Below are 19,998 nucleotides of genomic sequence, written 5' to 3' on the forward strand. Positions count from 1 at the left end.
CATTGCTCATATTTCCCAGTTTTTATTATGCTGTTCCATGAATCTGATTTCATTTACATCATCTTTACAATATGTCAATTAGTATTAAAATGCATTGCAGACCGATGCCAGTGGTTAATTATAAATACCACCATTAGATACAGTCCCTTCCCTATGATGCCCATGACACTTTTAAATCCAAATCAGAAGAGTCATGGGAAAGGATTATACATTAGCCAATTCCATCAGCTATAAAAGATTTCAAGTTGCTGTGGAATTTGGCTTCATTTTCAAGAGCCGGGGAGGAAGATCATCTCTACCTTCATTAAGAAGTCTAAACTAAACTTCAATTTTCTTCTTTACAAGGGTTGGTACCTTAGTTTTTCCTTATAATATACAGTTTTGTGTAGGCGAAAAAGTTTGAGATCATCATTAGCATATTTTATCTGATTATAATAGATGGTATAATACTTTCTAAGCATGGTAGCAAGTTTAAAAGAGGGGTTAAGAAATTAATTCATTCACTCTTTTCAGCCCATAGACATTTATTAGATTTCATCCATGGCACCTAATAAATCTCAAGTGTTGCGAAGAGTTTATTGCTCATCCACAAAGAGACAGAACTGCAATAAAGGTGTGTTGTAACTGTAATAAGAGTTCTACACAAGTCACCATGGTTACTGAGAAAGAAGAGCTAATTAACTATGCCTGAACTGCTCGCACAAGACTTTACATGGGAGAAAAAAGGAGAGGATAGTGGGGCCAGCATCAGCAACCAAGGGCATTTTCATCAGGAAAGGACGTGGATGCACCAGTATTAGATGTGGTTCAGTGAGATTGAAACACAATATGCTCGCTCCTTAACATTTGCCACCATGTGGCATTTCCCCTTTATCTGTGCCTCTCTGTTCCTTTAGACTGGAGCCCCTGAGGTCAAAGTTTCCTTTCGTGACCTTTGCAGCCATCACAGAACCCAGTCCACAGTTTGGGTGAGTGTTTATTGACTGATATATAAAAATTGTAAGTAAATGAATGGATACAATATCTAAGGCTCAGAAACACTAAATTGCTATGCCATCATTCTGAATGACAATTTCTATAACTTTCCAAATTATATGAGGGTTTTCATGATGTCATTTAAAAGAGAAGAAAACATCACATGAAGTTAACTTTGCTTCACTAAGCATTTACGGAGTGTAATTATTGATCACTAAATACTTTTATCAGTATTATTTTCTCCTCAGATTCTTTCCACTCCAGAATGCCACTGAAATTTCTCTCTTAAAGATCACACGATCCCACAGTTTTGGCAGAGTACACCTTCTTCAGTCCCTGTCTTCTTCAACTATAACCGGAGAGCTTCCAGCTCTGCACACCCGTGATGCTTTCTTCTGCTTCTGCCTTCGTTTAGGTTGTCTTTACTCTGCAGTTTTCACACACACACACATACACACACACACACACACACACACACACACACACCACACCACACAACATCAACACACCAACATGCTCTCTCCCCAACACACACCTTCCTAGCTTCACACCTAGCTAACTCCTGGACATTCACTCTTAACTTGCATCTCTTATGCCCTCCACAGGCCTTCCCTGCGCTGCCTGTCCATAGCCCACATGGTGTCATTGTACTTACTAAAGAGCCTCCAATTACACCTGTGTTTCTCTGGCTCAATCTAAGGAGAACTTTGCAGGCAGAACAAGCAGGTTTGTGTGCACATTTGTGTGCATGCACGCACGCATGTGTTTGCCATAGGTTTGCTGCTATCTGTGGCAGATATTCAATATATTAATTATAAGAACAATAAAAAAATTAGGGCAGTAAACTACAGGCCTTTGTGATAAAGTGGTTTTGTTTCGATTGATTGGATGATAGTGAAAATTCTCAATGCTTCCTTGTCAGTGGTAGCACCATGGCGAAGAAACGGGTAGCTGTAATCGGAGCTGGCATCAGTGGCCTGGGAGCCATCAAGTGTTGTTTGGATGAAGATCTGGAGCCAACCTGCTTTGAAAGAAGTGATGACATCGGAGGCCTGTGGAAATTTCAAGTACATTTGCATTTTATTTGACTTTAAATATGATTTCACTAAGATAACTGTAACAATCTGGAGAGCTTCATTACATGAAACACACAGGATGTCACAGAATCAGTCACTTAGTGACTCTAATCTTCGTGCTTATGTCCGTTATTGAGGAAATTTGTCGACTTCAGATGAGAAATAAAATTTGGAAGATCGTATTCAAAGCAGCTGAAATCTGTGTGACCCTCACAAATATCAGTAAAGGGATGGTGGCTATTGATTTTTTTAAAACTGTTTAGATGTGCTGTTCTTATTCAAAGTTAAGGGTGCTGTAGATTTGGGAGGTAGGACAGACTGATGATTCATTGATGACCTACTATATAATTATGTAATTTCATATTCTGTCTTGTGGCAATATCTGCATGATACTCTTTTGTTACATGAGGGCTGGCTTGTTGGGGTATCTGTCCCGCCCAGTACCCCACAGCAGGCAGGCCCCAAAGAAAATCACACACAGGACTCCATAAGGTTATAAACTGATTGGCCCATTAGGTCAGGCTTCTGGTTAACTCTTATAACTTATGTTACCCCATTATCTTTATCTACATTAGCCACATTGGCTCCGTACCTTTCTCAGCTGGGCAAGTTACATGCCTCTTCGGTGGTCTGCGCAGGAGTGCTGAGGGAACTCTGCTTCCAGAATACTCCCAGTCTCTTTGCTACACCCCTACTTCCTATCTGGCTTTCCCGCCTATACTGCCTGCCTGGCCAATCAGCGTTTTATTAAAATGATTGACAGAATACAGACAATTCTCCCGTATCACTCTTTCTTGAATGTCCCAAAGCGCCACAATATAGGGATACAGATCAGTGTGTGTAGGTCTCTCTCTCTCTCTCTCTCTCTCTCTCTCTCTCTCTCCCACTCTTTATCTCTGTATGTGTGTGTATATTTGTGTGTGTGTGTGTGTGTGTGTGTGTGTGTGTTTTACAGGCAATGACTATTTTTCCTCTGAGTTCTAAATAGCAAGAGACGCACTGTTTTCAAGGGTGCTAAATGTTGAATAGGTTCAAGTTTCTATGTGAGCATCTTCCTTTGGTGCTTCTCTCATTGGATGTGCCCATGAAGCTCAGGACTTGTCATCAATGCTTTCCAGTTCTATAGAACTTTCTTACAGAATTGTTTTTGCTCACCAGTCACAGATGGCGCTTAGAGGGTCTTCATTGATGAGTTAAATTTCTTTTATTTTGCTCTTGGCTTTTATCCCCACTCAGGACCTATAGCAACAGTTTAATTGTGAGACTTCATTCCTGCGGAGAGTGGTTGCTCTGGTAAAGTAGTTAGCCTGACTGTTTCACAGGGATCTCCCTTTGGTACCCCGGAAACAGAGAAGTATCCAAGGAGCAGTCTTGCTCACCCCAAATACCTTCTGACATTTTGTGGATATGACTCATGTACCATTCTGCAACCTGTGGGATTTTTCCAGGGATTGACACTCTGTTTTAAAATATCAATATTCATGTCATTTCTTCTTTAAGAGTTCATTCATTCAATGAATATTTTTGAATACTTACTTGTACAAGGCACCTTTACAAGTGACAGAATATACTAACAGACATGAGTACAAAATCCTCAACATCGGGGAGCTTAAACTCTAATACAAGATAAAGGAAAATAAAATAGTGTCGATAGTAGCAGTAAGCAAGCATATTGCAAAAGTACAGCAGGACCTGAGACTTGGGAATATAACCTAAGGAAGAGGCCACAGATAACCTCAAGATAAAGTGGTTTGGGAACAATGAATTAAATAAAGAGGAAAGGCTGGAGATCATCTGAAAAGGGGGTCTAGAGGGAACTTGGGGTGCAGAACTGTGAGGTGGGAACAAGGCTGGCTTGGCAGGGAGAACCAGCAGGCTAGTGCAGCTGGCTTAGTGCCCAAGGGGGAGAAAGCTAGACTATGGTTCTGAGGGATGCATAAAACTGGGTTTTGTCAGTGGGTATAGCCTGTAGTAAGGATTTTGACAGAAACTGAAATGAAAGAGAAACATTCTTACATTTTAGAAGGACCATCCTGCTATGTTGAGACTAGACTAATGGAAAGGCTTAAAAAGTACATCTAGTTTCAAAGATTCTCAGTGATAAGGCAGACATGATATTATGCAAACTATATCAAGATTCCTGAGAAGACAGCAAGTTGTACTATTTAAAATATGATATAGTGTATCATACGTGTTAGTATCTATTACATTTCTCTTAGCAGTTTTTTATCATATATTTGTGTATATATATATATATATATGAATGATAACTATATGTGCTTGTAAGTTCATGGCTATTACATATTTTAATTGATAGCTCCTTTCATTAATATAAAAATCTTGTTTCTAAAGAAGAACTTTTACTGTCCAGGTACAGTGCATGGTATTGGTATTACTATCACTATCTTTTTTGTTAGAGCTGTTACATAAAACTGCATGAGCCCCAGCTAGAGCTGAAGCATGGAGACTGTAGGCATCCTAGCGTCTGGGAGTGCACTGGTCCTTCCCAGGTTGTGTAGCATTTATGGCTACTAGTCCCCCAGTTTTTGTTGACCTTAAATTGTATTTTACTTTCATACTTAAGGGAATTTTTACTGGGATTAGGAATCATTTTGATTTGCCATTTGAAAAACAATATTCTCTTTTCTGATATCCATTATTGTGATTGAGAAGTCATACACAGTATTTGTGGTTGATTTGATGTGATTCTTTCTCTAGGAAACAAAGACTTTTGGGAGAAAACATCAGTAAATGTTTGACAATATATAAAAAGCAATGTTCCACTTTTTAAAAATACCTGACATCACTTAAAATGTTTTATTACCTTGTAATTATGAAGTTTGTTGCATTGAGGGTTTTTCTCTTGTAGAAAAATCCATCAGAGAAAATGCCGAGTATTTACAAATCCGTGACCATCAACACTTCAAAGGAAATGATGTGTTTCAGCGACTTCCCCGTTCCTGAGCATTTTCCCAACTACATGCACAACTGCAGACTCATGGACTACTTCCGGAAGTACGCCAAGCACTTCAGCCTTCTGCCTTACATCCGATTTAAGGTGCAGTGTTGTTAAGGTGCAGGACCAATTTAAGGTCCTGTGTATGTGCGCATGCATGTGAGCAAATAAACTCACCTGTGCATGCACAAAGGTACCTGCTGGCTCCCACACGTGAAGATGAGGTCATCAGTGAGTGTCCACGTTAGGAAACCATCACAGGTTGAAGTCTTTTGACAATTTCAGTTGAATGTGAGGCTGGAAGACTTTGCTCATCAGAACCTGATCTGATCATGCATTGTGGTGGCGAGCCCTTCTTATCAATTTGAAATGTTTGAGGACTTTGAATAATACTAGTAGAGATCGAATCAAATCATGTTGCTTACAGAATGAGAAGCAGGCTCATGTAAAGATTATTTTATTTCCTACCTTCTAACTATGATCAGCACTAAAACCCAAACACACAAACCCGTTTTTATTTTGTGATGAAATTTTTAGTTCCTTGAACTTCAAAATGCAGGCCAGAGGTAAAGGGATAGGCCTGTCCTAAGGAATGAAAAATGTGAAGAAATATTATCTCCATGACCATCCTTCCTAGGAGGATATGAATGCTGTGGCTCTAGCCACTCCAATTTTTCATAAAGCCTCAACTGTTTCTGTTTCTATAAAAGAGTATGCCTGTAACAGAATCTCCCCAGTATGTTGAAAATACACCCAACACTGAACCTACTGTAGAAGGAACAGGAACTATATTGACGTGAATGCCTTAGCTCAGTGTCCTGTCGGGGTTTGTGGTACTCTGGGAGGAGGACTCGGCAAAAACTGTCAGCTGAGTCACCCATGTTTCCATCTGTGTTCCCTCCTCAGACCCAAGTGAGGCATGTGAGGAAGCGTCCAGACTTCGGAGTCAGTGGACAGTGGGATGTGGTTGTGGAGACGGACGACAAACAGGAGAGCCTGGTGTTTGATGGGGTTCTGGTCTGTAGCGGCCATCACACAGACCCCCACCTGCCGCTCACATCCTTCCCAGGTGTGTCCGGAGAACCTGCTAGAGAGGCATTTTCCAAGTAACTTACAGGCAGAACTGAGTGGGCATAAACATTACTAAATTTCATGAGTGGGCATAAATGCCACTAAGTTTCATGAATGGACATAAATGCTACTAAGTTTCATGAATGGGTATAAATATTATTAAGTCTCATGAGTGGGCATAAATGTTATTAAGTCTCATGAGTGGGCATAAATGCTACTAAGTTTCATGAATGGGCATAAATGTTATTAAGTTTCATTAAGTTTCAGAGAATTATCTCTGGTATCCCTCAGTAGCAAAGTGTTCCTTCTCTGTTAACAGGACAGTGTAATCCACTGAAACACAAAAGCAGGCAAACACAATGACCCATGCTTTCCCCTTATAATCATTACATCCAGCTTCTAATGAATAACAGAAATCAGCCCACATTCAAATAGTCGTAGTTTTGTCAACGTATTTGATCTCGGTCTATTCCAGAGAAAGCGCAATTAATAAAAATGAGGGACAAACGGCTAGCAAGCAGCTGGCAAGTCCACACATTTAGAAATCTTAGAATATGGGGAAGAAACTTCAGTGCATTTACTTATCATGAGTTCATTTTTAATGTTTATTTTATTGGTAAAATATAATTACTCATTCTCCCTCCCTTCCTTTCTGTACTCCAACCATGAGATATACAATAAATATGATTTAAGGGCTGACCACTTGGTATTGGATAAAGAATCAAAGGGTATTTTCCCTGAAGAAGACATTTCTCTGGCTCTCAGTGTTTCTTACTGGACTGTAGTCTAGGTGTGTGTGTGGGGAGGGGGGATGAAATTTCCCTCTTCCTTATCTTAGCTTCTCACTGACTCATAAAACCAAATGGACAGCTTGCTGCTCCCTTGTAGTTCTATGTGGTAAGATGGTATCCATCTCAAGCCAGGGTATTTTAGCTCCACTGTCTCCCCTGACTAAACCCCTCCTCTGACTTTTGACTTGTTTGCTTTCTCTTTCCATCAAATTACCGCCAGGAATCAATTAGAAAATACTTTAAGTTTCAATTCCTTTGTATGGTGCGCAAGAAACCGCTGTGGAAAACGGAGAGACAGTAAATAAGATTCCTTTAAACGGTCGCTCAAAATTCTGAGTGAATTAGGCATAACAAGTGTATAATCATTTTGCACACTAACACAAGTATTTGTAAAATGAAAGCCCCTGGTTTTTTAACATTATATTCAATCTATTCAGGAAAACTTTTCTAGGTATGAAATAATCTACAAATTACACATCCCATGAGCTCCCTTAAATATGAATAGCATTTGGGGATTATGTGTGATCTTCAGCTGCCTGGCCCAGATTTCATTTCTTCCTCTTTGAGGTTGTTCAGAATGCAACTTTCTTATATATGTCAATATGCACAAGTCCTCCTCACCATGACAAATTACCTTCTTCAACCACAGGCATTGAGAAGTTTGAAGGCTGCTATTTCCACAGTCGGGAATACAAAACTCCCGAGGACTACATAGGAAAGAGAATCATCGTGGTTGGCATTGGGAACTCCGGGGTGGATATTGCCGTGGAACTTGGTCGAGTGGCAAAACAGGTTTGTGGGTGATCGTTAACTTCACCAGAGAAACCCTATAGGTATCACCCTGAATGTAAGTTTTGCTTAAGAAGGGCCAGAAAAAAATGTAGAGAAATCCATGGACCCACTTCAAGATGTTTAAAATCATGCTGAGTACAAAATGAAGGCGAAATAATCCCCTTTTCCTACCAATGGGAACAGGCATGCAAACAATTCCCAGGCACCCTAAGGGAGCTCTAGCGTGGATTAGATGACTGATTTGATTCGTCTTGGTAGGGTCTTCCTATGAGGGAGAATATGTGCCATTCGTCTTCTGGGTCTGGGTTACTCTCACCAAATATTTTCCACGGATTTATTTTAAAGCAAACAATACAGACTGTGACAGCAATATGGCAATTGACTTACGAATTCAAACCCTTATTAACATATAAAGTACAGCTAGATCAATATCCAGCAGAACCTTTTAGCATGGTGTTTCAGAGACAGGTAGATAAGCAAACTGCATTTAGTTTTCATGAATAAATTTGGTGTCATATAGACAGCCCTTTTCTGGGTTTAGTAAAAGTTCTGGCAAAGCACCGCACAGTGGCGCTTGACCACCTATTCTCCATTAGTCCGCACTCTCCAACAGGGTGATGGCTATCACTTGGACAGCACAACAGGCAAGCATTCCTCTCTTCTCTCCTGCTGTAATTACCCTTCCACAGGTATTCCTCAGTACCAGGCGAGGATCGTGGATTTTACACCGCGTTTGGAATAATGGATATCCCATGGACAGTTCCTTTTTCACTCGGTTCCATAGCTTTCTCCAGAAAATATTAACCACAGCAGCAGTAAATAAATACCTCGAGAAGATACTGAACTCAAGGTTCAACCATGCACACTACGGTCTGCAGCCACAGCACAGGTGACAAACATGGGGACTGATGTGGATAATCGTATGTAGGTTTGTGCTTTGAGGACAACTGAGCTTTTTGACTCCTGATTGATCTCATGCCCTTAGGACTGCAGAACCACTTAGATTTGTATAACGTACATTACTGAAGGCAGGTGCACATGAGCTTCTTGGCACTGCTTGTATATTCTCATCCATTCATCAATCAAGTGACACTTGATTGCTACACACCAAAACTTCAGGCGAAAGGCAATACAATGCTCTTCCCTTCCATAGACATCAACCGTGGAGATCAGAGAAGACTCAAACACGGGTTTGAGCGAAGCAATGTGAGATGCCATGATGAATGTCAGAGACATTGTGGATTTTGTTGAGGTTGGGGTAGAAGTGTCAGGGAAGCCCACAGGGAAGGGGCGCTGTCTAAGGTATCCTTCCTCTGCAGGATCACCCCTGCAATTTCAACTCTTATCCCATAGCAGTGTCTCTGTTAGAAATCATCAGTAGCCTCCAGTTAATACGGAAAAGATGGAGTGGGATTAAGACTAAGTGGAGTTAAGAAAATAAAAGAAATAAAATGAAGAACCATTATTCAAACAAGTCAGGGGTCCCAGAGTTCACTCAAGTTCATATACTAATGGTACGTCACAGTGGTGCCATCAAGGATGGTGGAGAGTAGATGGTGTCATGAGTGTGAGGCCCCTAGGAGGGCTTAGGAGTTTTACAAGAGGAAGATAAACTAAGTTAGAGGTTTGGCTCTGTCTTCCTGTGTGGTATCCTATGCCACTTCAGACTGTGCAGTGTCCCCAACAGCAAGATGGTACTCACTAGATGTGACTTGTTGACAGTGGCTCTCCAGATCCGATCTAAGTCAATAAATGTTATTGACTTTTTAATAAATGATATATTGTTCTAGCAAAGGTAAACAGATAAGTCAACAAATACTATATTTCTTATATGACTATTTATGGTCTTCAAGGGTTAGAGTGTGTGTGTGTGTGTGTGTGTGTGTGTGCTGTATATGTATATACATATATGTGTGTATGGCTGGGTGTGGAGGTCAGAACTTGATGCTAGGTATCCAGTGAAATTGCTCTCCATCTTATTTTTTGAGAAAAGCTCCCATTGTGTATTTTGCTCATCCATTCAACTAGACTAGCTAGGCAGTGAGTCGCAGAACTTTCTTGTCTCCTCCTTCCCATTGCTGAGGTGACAATTGTGCACTGCAATGACCAGGTTGTAATGCAGATGCTGGGGCTCAAACTCAGGTCCTTGTTCTTGCACGGCTAGCACTTATGGACTTAGCTATCCTGCCTCCCTTCTGCCTCACAGGTTTCAGCAGATGGTACAAAAGAATGTGACATGTATGTTATGTTCACTCAAAAAATATTAACAATCCTCTATTATGCTGTGAATGAAAACATTGTGTTCTATGGAGAAAGATGAGAACATTTTTTAAACTATAGTGTCAGGAGAATTATAAAAGACATGGATAATGAATATGACAGACTGTCTAGGGGTAGAATGGATGGATAAACTAATAGAGTGATCAAGGAAGCAATTTTTAGGAGTGATGTTTAAGCTAAGACTTAGAGAGCAAGAAGGAGCCACCAAGAAAAATCATCCAGGAAAGAAGGCTGTGAGTAGGAGGATTCTCAAGCAAAACATCCCTGAGCTAGGAAAGGGCTGGGTGCAAAGTAAGGACCAGAGAGAACCAGCACTCTGACGACATTGGGGAGAGGACCACAGAGGCAGAAGCCAAGGCACGTTAGTCTGGAGCATGGGACATGGATTCTGTCCATTTTTAAAGATGATTGCATAATTTTTAATGTCTCTAACTCCCTCTGCTCTACACGTACAGAGAAACTGTTACTATAGTGAGGCAAATCAAAACATCCAGGATCTCACGTAGACCTAGTTTGGCAAAAGCACCTAAATCCTTAGTTCAATAGTGCTGCTGGTTATATAGTCCCAGTGCTGTGAATTTGAGCCTTGACTTGTTCGTTCTGCACGCCTGTGACGTTCTATCCCCTGACCCACATCTTTCTCAGTTCTCCTCCACCCTAAAACCTGCCATCAGCCACTGTATATTACTCGTTTGACTTTTCTATATTTTACATGTAAGCAATATAATACAATACTCTTTTCTGCCATATTTCACATAGCATACTATTTTTCAGGTTCTGGTAATATTTTCCTTTTTCTCTTTTATTCATTTTTGGGAATTTTGTATAACATATTTTGATAATATTCACCCCTCCCAAACCCCTACCCAGACATACATAGCCGATACACACCTGATGTTGTGTTATTTTTAAACTATCAAGACCAATTTGTGCTGCCCATAGACTGTTTGATGTCAGCCTTTTGAACTTGGGTTCCTGTGCCTCCTGGGCAAGTGCTCTGCCACCAATTTCAAGGCCGAATAGCATCCCATTGTCCATCTATACCACAGTCATAGATCATATAAAAAGAGAGAGAGCGAGACAGACAGACAGATGTATATCACAGTTACTTACCCTGATGTATCTACACTTGGGTTCTGTTTTGACTTTTTGGTTAGTGTGAATGAGACTACAATGAGCATGGAGTGTAGATATGTTTTGAGGGCACTGATTTCATCTCTTTGGGTATATACTAAGAGTAAGGATTTAGAGGGCATCTGATAGTACTATCTTTGTAAATGTCCGGAGCTAGGAGGCAAAAGGATCCATTAAGGCTTTACACGGTATGTAAGTCTTTCTTCTCCATAGGTCAGATAAGTACATGAAAATCAATTTTAGGGATCCCAAAGGTGACACTCTAGTGCACCCTGGGGAGATCTTGATGTGTGCTGCTGGTTAAAGGCAGCATCAATTCTTCCTGACATGGTACCCTAACAATGACAAAGTGGAGAAGAGGAATAAGCTGAGTCCTTCCAGAGGCCATCATGCCCAAGAAGGAGGACACAGAAAGGCTTCCTCTGGATAACTCGGCAGGGACAGGAGGTCTGCTAGAGTCTTTGTCTTGATTCACAGAACTGGCTCACTGGCCTTGTACCTTCTGCAGAGGAGTCACCGGAGCAGCCTTCAGTAGCCAAGGCAGCTTGTAGGAAGTGTTAAAGGGAAAGCTCCTCTTATATGTCAATAACCGGAATCCAGACTGAAGAAGAATCCAAAAATTGGGGCAGGTGTCATGGAGACTGAAAGGAGAAGAGAAGTCAGTTTGCATGAAAATTTGAAGCAATCTTTAATAAAACCAAGGTTTCATGGAATCCTTTAGTAATTAAAAAATGTCATTTCCCAATTAAAAACCAAAGCAGGAAAAAATGTTTACTAGAAAGATGAGAGATAAGACTGGAGAGGAGATACAAAACTTAAATAAGGAGGAGAAGAAAGGACTTTTCAGGTTGAAAGGGGGCTGCTGAGTTCCAGGATACAGTACTGACACCACACGCACATAGAAATACCCCTCAGGTAAGCCCCTCGGTCACATCACTTTTTCCTCTGTCCTAACTGATGTACTGGTCAGCCACATTCTTTGTCTCCTGAAAGTTAGCTTAAGACTGGGCTTTAAACAACCACAGGCATTTATGAAGGTCTCTATGTCTTTTCCCAAAACACCAGCAGAAACTAACCTCAGCCTTAAGTCAAATTCTTAAACCCATCTACAAACTCCATAGCCTAGCCTGCTCACTGGAGCACCCCTTAGCATAGCATCCCTTACCTTGTTTCCACCAGGATACACTGCAGCCTCCGGTGACTTCCTCTAGTACATTCTTTGAACATATGAGCCTATTTCTGTACTTCTTACTTTAGAATCCACCCTTTTACTTATTGGAGAAGTTTTGAGTGTCTCTGGTCCTAGCCTCTGCCAGACAAAACCCTTAGGTAAATTGTAGCAGAAAGATAACACAATCTGCCTTTTATTGATCTGCCTATGTATAACACTGGAGAATATAGTTCAGTAGCATTTACAGAGTCTGCTAGAGAATGTCTCAACCTCAGCCTCCTAAATCCCATAAGAAGAAAAGAAAGTCACGTGAGTTTGGGGCCACAATAGAAAGCATCAGAGCAGGTACCTCAGAATGGAAGAACGGGGAAAGGTGATGGGGGACATATAAATATTGATGTAAAACTAAATGTATATAAAAGTAGATAGACAAGAAATGAAAACAAAAAGGAACCAGAAAGAAAGGAGGGAAGAAAAAATAGAAGTAAAGAAAGGAAAGAAAGAAGGAAGGATGGATAGACAGATGGATCGATCGAACAGAGCAAGCAAGCTACAACTCATTCTTCCTGGGGCTGGGTGGTCTACATGCTAGTGAAGGGACACAGCATAAGGGAAACATCCCTGAATGTTCTGCCTCACCTTCATAAACTCAGGAGTGGTGAGGGAATTCATATGAGCTAAGTAGGGGCAGGACCTGAGTTTTAATTCACAGAAAAATGAAATTTTAAATTCACGAAAAATTAAATTTTAAAAGTCAGTCATGGCCACATTTGGGAGGTGGAGCAGGTAAGTTCAGAGAACTCAATGGCCAGGCAGCCTAGCCAAAATCTCAAACTTTAGACTTGTGAGAGACCTTATCCCAAGGAAACTAAGACCTAGTGTGATAAAGTTGGATGCCTTATATTCTCCCTTGACTTCTGCATGTTTGTGTATGAGTACACACCTGCATACACACACACGCATGCACACACACACACACACACATACACACACACAAACTCCTGTGTTTGGAGGGAGAACTGCAGGGGAAGTGCTAGCTTCAAATCTTTCTTTCACACATTTCTTTCTCCTTCTTAGATTTGCTTAAATTTTCATTTTTCTGTACAGACCACTGAGTCAGCATCCCACCATCAGTGACGACCTTCCCAATCACATCATCTCTGGAAGAGTCCAAGTGAAGCCCAACGTGAAAGAGTTCACGGAAACAGACGCCATCTTTGACGATGACACGGTGGAGAAGAATATTGATGTTGTCATCTTTGCCACAGGATACAGCTTTTCTTTTCCATTCCTTGAGGAGCTGATTGCAGTTACTGACAACGAGGTGTCCCTGTATAAGCTGATGTTCCCTCCAGACCTGGAAAAGCCAACGCTGGCTGTCATTGGGCTCATCCAGCCCTTGGGCATCATCCTACCAATTGCAGAACTCCAGTCTCGCTGGGCTGTGCGAGTGTTCAAAGGTCTGTGAACAAAGGCTCTCAGGGGGCCTGGCAGTTCATTTAAAGTAAACCCACATTTCTCTTCACACTAGTTTCCGGTTAAACATGCCCTTTCTTGTTGTTGTTGTTGTTTTCCTTTTATTGACAGTAGATTCTTTTCTCACATAATATATCCTGATTGTGATTTTTCCCTCTACCTCCTCCAAGTTCCTTTCCAACCCTCTCATTGAGATCCATCCCCTCCTGTCTCTTATTAGAAAACAAACAGGCTTCTAAGGAAATATGATTATAATAAAATACTAACACATCAGAATTGAACAAAACAAAACAAGCAAAGAGAAAAAGCCCAAGAGAAGGCACAAGAAACAGAGACCCATCTGTTCACTCACTAAGGAATCCCATAAAGTCACTGAACTAGAATCCATACATACACATGCCCATGACAACCCTCTCTCTCTCTCTCTCTCTCTCTCTCTCTCTCTTAGTGTGTGTGTGTGTGTGTGTGTGTGTGTGTGTGTGTGTGTATGCAAAGGACCTGTATGACAAAAAGAGAGAAGGAAAAACAAATAAATAAATTTATAAATAAAAAAGATAATTTAAAAAAGGAGAAAGCCCTTGTCTCAACATTATGAGACAAGGAACCTCCAAAGAGTGGTCAAGTTTGTTGTCTATTGGCCATCTACTACTGGGCATGCGGCCTACTCTTAAGAGTAGTTTGTTTTCTCAGTGAAATTTCCTTGGAGGGAACTAAGTTTTTATTTGCAAGTAGTTATCAATTGGAAATTAATTCTGAGTTAGGGATGAGGCCATGTGTCTACTTCTCCTTTCAGCTCTAGGGCCCCATCTTATGAACAAGACCTGTGCAGGCCCTGTGCATGTAGGTTAGACTCTGAGAGTTCTATGTGTGTCAATCTCATCGATGTAAAGGGTCTTGTTTCCCTGATGCCCTCCATCCCCTAAGGCAGTTACACTCTTTCTGCCTCCTAATCCATGGAATTCCCTGCGATCTAGGGACTGGAGAGGGGCATTTGATGGAAACATCCCTTTTGAGGCTGTTCTAAGAGCTCCCAATGCTCTGCATATTATCTGGCTGTGGGTCTCTGTAATTCTTCCCATCTTCTGCAGAAGGAAGATTCTCTGATGATGGCTAAGAATGACCATAATCTATGATTACAGTAGAATGTCATTAGGAATCCTGTTATTGATGTTTTTTTGTTGGTTGGTTTGTTTGTTTTTAGAAGAGGAGTATTTGGTTTTATTCTAGGTCTCAGACTATTTAACCTCAGATTCTTGGTCGCTTGAGCAGTGTTGGGTATGGGTTCCATCTCATGGGGCGGGCCTTAAGTTAAGTCAGACATTGATTGGCTACTCTCACAACCTTTGTGCCCCCATTACACTAGCATATCTTGTATGTAGGCTTCCATTGTAGATTATCGAGTGTGTGGCTGGGTTGACGTTTGTTTCTCCTTTGGTAGCATGCAGAGTTCCTTTCTGTGCAAACACTAGCACATAGCAGTGAAGGCTCTAAGTAGGCACCAGTTTGATGTCTCTGTGCTCAATGAATTTTGTGGGTGTTGTCTTCAACAATGGGGTCTTGCCATCAGGGTGTGGAGAGCAACCAAGAGTCTTGTATAAAGCCTGGCTTATTTGGGAATTGCCATGGGAGTCCCTTAGCCAACAACTCAATAGATACAATGCAATCCTGGCACAAGAAGCTTCATTTGGTAACAAGAAGTAGACAGTTGGGGATTTGTCCCCCACATTATTTGGGAATTTTATTTATATTTTCTTCACATATGTCTATATTTTAGGAAGATTCTACTATATTAGGTTTTCATAAAACCCCTCAAATGGTCCTTAATTTTAGCTATCCATTACCATATCTCCTCCCTTGTCTCTCTTTTCCTCCTTCTCCCCACTTGATCCTCCCATTCCAGCCATGCCCTCATTCATCCATCACTATCTATCTGTCCCCTCAGTTCCTTTCTCTATACCTGACCTCTGAAGGGTATTGTAACTTACCATTATCTTAACAACTAATACCCACATTGAAGGGAATACATACCATATTTGTCTTTCTGGGTCTAGGTTACCTCACTCAGGATGAATATTTTTTCTAGTTTCATCCATTTGCCTACAAATTCTATGATTTCAATGATTTTATTGTGCAAATTTATAACCTTATTTTACCAATTCTTCTGTTTTTGAGGGACATCTAGATTGTTTCCAGTTCATAACTATTATGAATAGGGCAGCAATGGACATGGCTGAGCAAGTGTCTCTCTGGTAGGATGAAGCATCCCATGGATATGTGCCAAGAGTGGTACAACTGGAATTTGAGGTAGATGATTCCCGTTTCCTGAGGACCCAGCACACTGATGTCCATGGTGCCCGTACAAGCTTGCACTCCCACCAGCAGTGGATGAGTGTTCTTAGTCCACACCCCGCCAGCATGAGCTGTCACTTGGCTTTCTGATCCTAGTCATTATTCCAGGTGTAAGATGGAATCTCAAAGTCCTTATGATTTGAGAGGACCAAGGATCTGACAACTGAGGATGTTGAGCATTTCTTAAGTTTCATATGCCCTTTTAATTTTTGATAATCCTGATGGGTTTTTCACTTCCAGGGCTGAGCAAACTGCCCTCCATGAAGACCATGAAGGCAGACATTGCCCAAAGGAAAAGGGCTATGGAAAAACGGTAAATGAAAATGCAGTCAGAAGTGTTTGGAAACCTCAAAGGGATGACGGGCTTCTTAGCGTGAAATTCTAACTCAGTTCTCCATGTCTGTCTCACCCTTCTCCATTCCCTACACCTTGCAATCACACAGCACAAAACCAAGTGCACATCTTAGTCCTCTGGCTCAGTTCTATGGTGAATGAATGCATACTTATCCCCTGCATATCTTATTAACCCTGCAGTTAGATCTGCCACTTCCACCCCCATCTTTAGTTCTAAACGGAGACTGCTCAATTGTTTCCCCGTCTCCCAGACCCAAGTAAACATACAGAAACTTTATTAATTACAACACTACCTGGCCAGTGACTCAGGCATATTTTTAACTAGCTCTTACATCTTGAATTAACCCATTTCTATTATTTTGTGTATCATCACAAGGCTGTGACCCTGACAGTGAATCCAGGGAGGGATTAGAAATTAAGTTCTCCATCCCATCTCCATATCACACACAGCTAAGTATATAGCTACATCAAAATCTTTTTTTTAAAAGTTCTTCAAGCCTCTCTCTGGCCTCCACACATATACACTACAGCACTTACACACACACACACACACACACACACACATGCATACACGCATGCACACACAAGCACACACTAAGAAAATAAATACTAAAAATCACTTCTAAGAAGGGCATTTTAAAGACCACTGTGAACACGGTCTGCAGAAAAACATCCTGCTGTAAAAAAACAGTTACTGTACATTGAGGGCAAAAGCATGGATTCTGTGTTCCATTCAACAGAGGGGTAGTGCTGGGTTTCTTGAGGAAGCTTGCTCTCAGCTTCTTTACCTCTGTGGTAGAAATAGTTAAAGCTCCTGCCCAGTTCTGGAAGCTGAGTCTTCCATATTCTGTCTCTGCTTTAGGTATGTGAAGACAGCCCGGCACACAATCCAAGTGGATCACATTGAGTACATGGATGAAATTGCCACTCTGTTTGGGGTGAAGCCCAACCTGCTGCTCCTGTTTCTCTCAGATCCAAAGCTGGCCATGGAAGTTTTCTTTGGGCCCTGCACCCCATACCAGTACCGTCTGCGAGGCCCAGGGAAATGGGATGGGGCCCGGAGAGCCATCCTGACTCAGAGAGAGCGGATCATGAAACCCCTGACGACCAGAATTACTAGTGAGAACAATCATTCCACCTCAGGGCTCTCTTGGATAAAGATGGCACCAGTTGGCCTGGCATTTCTGGCTACGGGTTTAGCATACTTTAGATATCTTTACCATGGTAAACACAAGTGAATGGGTGAATTGGGAAAACATGTCCTCTTCCTCATTGTAGATCATTCCAAAGCCTTTCGAGAGTAGCATATGCCAGTCTCATTTAACACGACTATAGCTACAGAAATGTTTAGACAAGCGTTATAAGCAGAAAAGTCCTTTAAAATGGGTGTGCATTAACTTCTACAAACCATCTTGAATCACAAGGAGAGCTTCCACTTAAAACAGCTTGAGCCCATACTTAAAACTTAAGAGGCTTTTGCAGCCAAGCTAATCCTAACTGGTTCCACAAAGGTTGGTTATACTTACAGAAATCGATAAATATTAATTGTGCACTGATTATTCTTTCCACTTAATTTTCCTTCCAATTCATTCAATCAACTTGTGTCAAGATGCATAAGCTTAAGTTTAAAGCATAGAAGTTTTAAAATATGTCAGAATGTTTTGTGTTTCAACTGATTTGTTTCCATTTAAATTGTGATTATTTAAAGAAAAAAACTAAAGAATGAAATAGAATACATGCCAGAACTATCCATGAACTACTTTAACTTTCAGTATTCAGAAATATATACTTGCTGTGTTGTATTTATTCAGGAGATTTAAGTAGCAAACATGAGTCCATGCTTTAAGTAGCAAGTGTGAATCCATGCTGGCTGTCCTTGTCACTTTACCTGGCCTATGTGGCTTTCTCACTGTCGGGATTCCAGGAGTGCTTGCAGCCTTCTTTGTCTCATTTCACCAAGTATTATAACGGGTTCCTAAGACTTCACCTCTGCCGTTTTGCTCTCCTGACTATAAAACTCAGAAAGACCATGGAGCAGGAATGTGCAAACTAAACCTCCAGAGAGACTGGGGTACATATGAACCTACTATTCCAGAAAAGGTATCGGCAAACTATTCCAGAGGTATCACAATAAAATTATTTCACTGAGAAATATCTTACTTTCTTGTCAGAATAACTCAACTGAAAATTTATTTATTCTACTGAGAGAAAAATGCTTGAAAAAAAATGTCCACATGCTTCCCAGGAGCTAAAATAGAGTGGACACTGTTATCCTTCAAGACTTCCATTGCTACCTCAGAACAACAACAAAATCACTTGGTGCAGTATTCTTAACCATAGAGGCTATTGACAACCGTTGAAATAACAAGTTATCAAAAGCTAAAAGTATAAGAGAGGGAACTGTGCAGATGCAACTGAGATAAATAAAAAAAATAAAATTCAGGTGGGAATAAACTCCTGAACACACCTCTCTTCTCTCTCGAGTCACACCTCACATTTATACCAAAACGACACCAAAGACACATCATTTTCTCATTTGAAAAAAAAATGGCCTAATTTTATTGGCATAGACTAAGTTTTCATCCATGTTTCTTACTTACCCTCATAATATCCAAGGAAAACTCTAGAGGTCTTATTATGTTCCTCCGTCTCCTGGAGTAGGTTGTGTTTCTAATGCCTCCTGATTTTACCTTCTGGGCGTTCCTGAAACCTGTTCCATCCTTCCCAAGTGAACTGCCAGTGTTTAAGTTCATCTGTCGCCAGTTTCACATCTCAACAAGCTAATATTCTTTCTTCTCATGTCCTTGTCATCTGTTGGCCTTCTTCTTGGTCCACCCCCTCCACACCACTGCCATGATTAGATCTCTTCAGCTCCAGGAGAGGATAGCTGTCTAGAGATGCCCCTCACCTGTTCCTTCAGTCCCATCCCCAGGCACTTTCCTCTGAAGCCAACTCCTACACTCCAGGCATGTTCACATGAATTTCACTTCACATCATTGTACAGATTAATCTATTTGAGAAAAAATCCTTTTCTCTTTTCTACATGAAAAAAGTCCTTCATTTTTCAAAACAAGATTGTAATCCTACATCCTCTGAGAACCATTGTCTGACCCTTAATTCCCCTACCCCAGATAGATGCGATTAGAGGAAATTAAGAAAAAGTAAAAAGAGAGGAAATTAACAACAACAAAAACGAGGCCCTCTGGGTAAGGTGGAGGCCTAGAGACAGCCACTGTGTGATATGCAGAGAGACCTAGGATAAGAAAGCAAACAATGAACTCTTTTCTAGGCAGGAGAAGGCAAAGAAAAGCCTTGGAAATCTATGAAACATGCCTTGGTAAAAAGACAGGAGACATGGAAAAGCAAGCTAAGCACATCTCAGTGTGTGTGTTGCCCTGGCAACAGAAGGAAAAGTAGAACTGTCCCAGAAGTCGCTTGTTTCATTCTCGCCCGGTAAAGCTGGTAATTGAGCCTTCAGGAGAAGGATGATTGACAAGAATATACTTCCCCGTCCCCCCAAAAGATCTATACTTGCTAGCAGATATGAAAACTGCAAAACAGACACACAATAGA

At 41.0% G+C, this 19,998-nt stretch overlaps 1 protein-coding gene across 1 annotated transcript; it reads left to right on the forward strand.

Annotated features, from left to right (window-relative positions):
- Positions 1-267: 267 nt before the first annotated feature.
- LOC125391520 (flavin-containing monooxygenase 5-like) lies at positions 268-18,584 on the forward strand. The gene is made up of 10 exons (XM_048420838.3): positions 268-346; positions 897-968; positions 1,898-2,042; positions 4,921-5,109; positions 5,914-6,076; positions 7,519-7,661; positions 8,351-8,550; positions 13,354-13,706; positions 16,312-16,384; positions 17,288-18,584. Exons 3-10 carry the CDS (start codon positions 1,908-1,910, stop codon positions 17,661-17,663), a joined length of 1,632 nt encoding a protein of 543 aa, XP_048276795.3. The 5' UTR covers positions 268-346; positions 897-968; positions 1,898-1,907; the 3' UTR covers positions 17,664-18,584.
- The last annotated feature ends 1,414 nt before the right edge of the window (positions 18,585-19,998 follow it).

The sequence above is a fragment of the Myodes glareolus genome, chromosome 5 (assembly GCF_982192425.1).
Source record: "Myodes glareolus chromosome 5, mMyoGla1.1, whole genome shotgun sequence".
In the NCBI taxonomy this organism is placed as follows: domain Eukaryota; kingdom Metazoa; phylum Chordata; class Mammalia; order Rodentia; family Cricetidae; genus Myodes; species Myodes glareolus.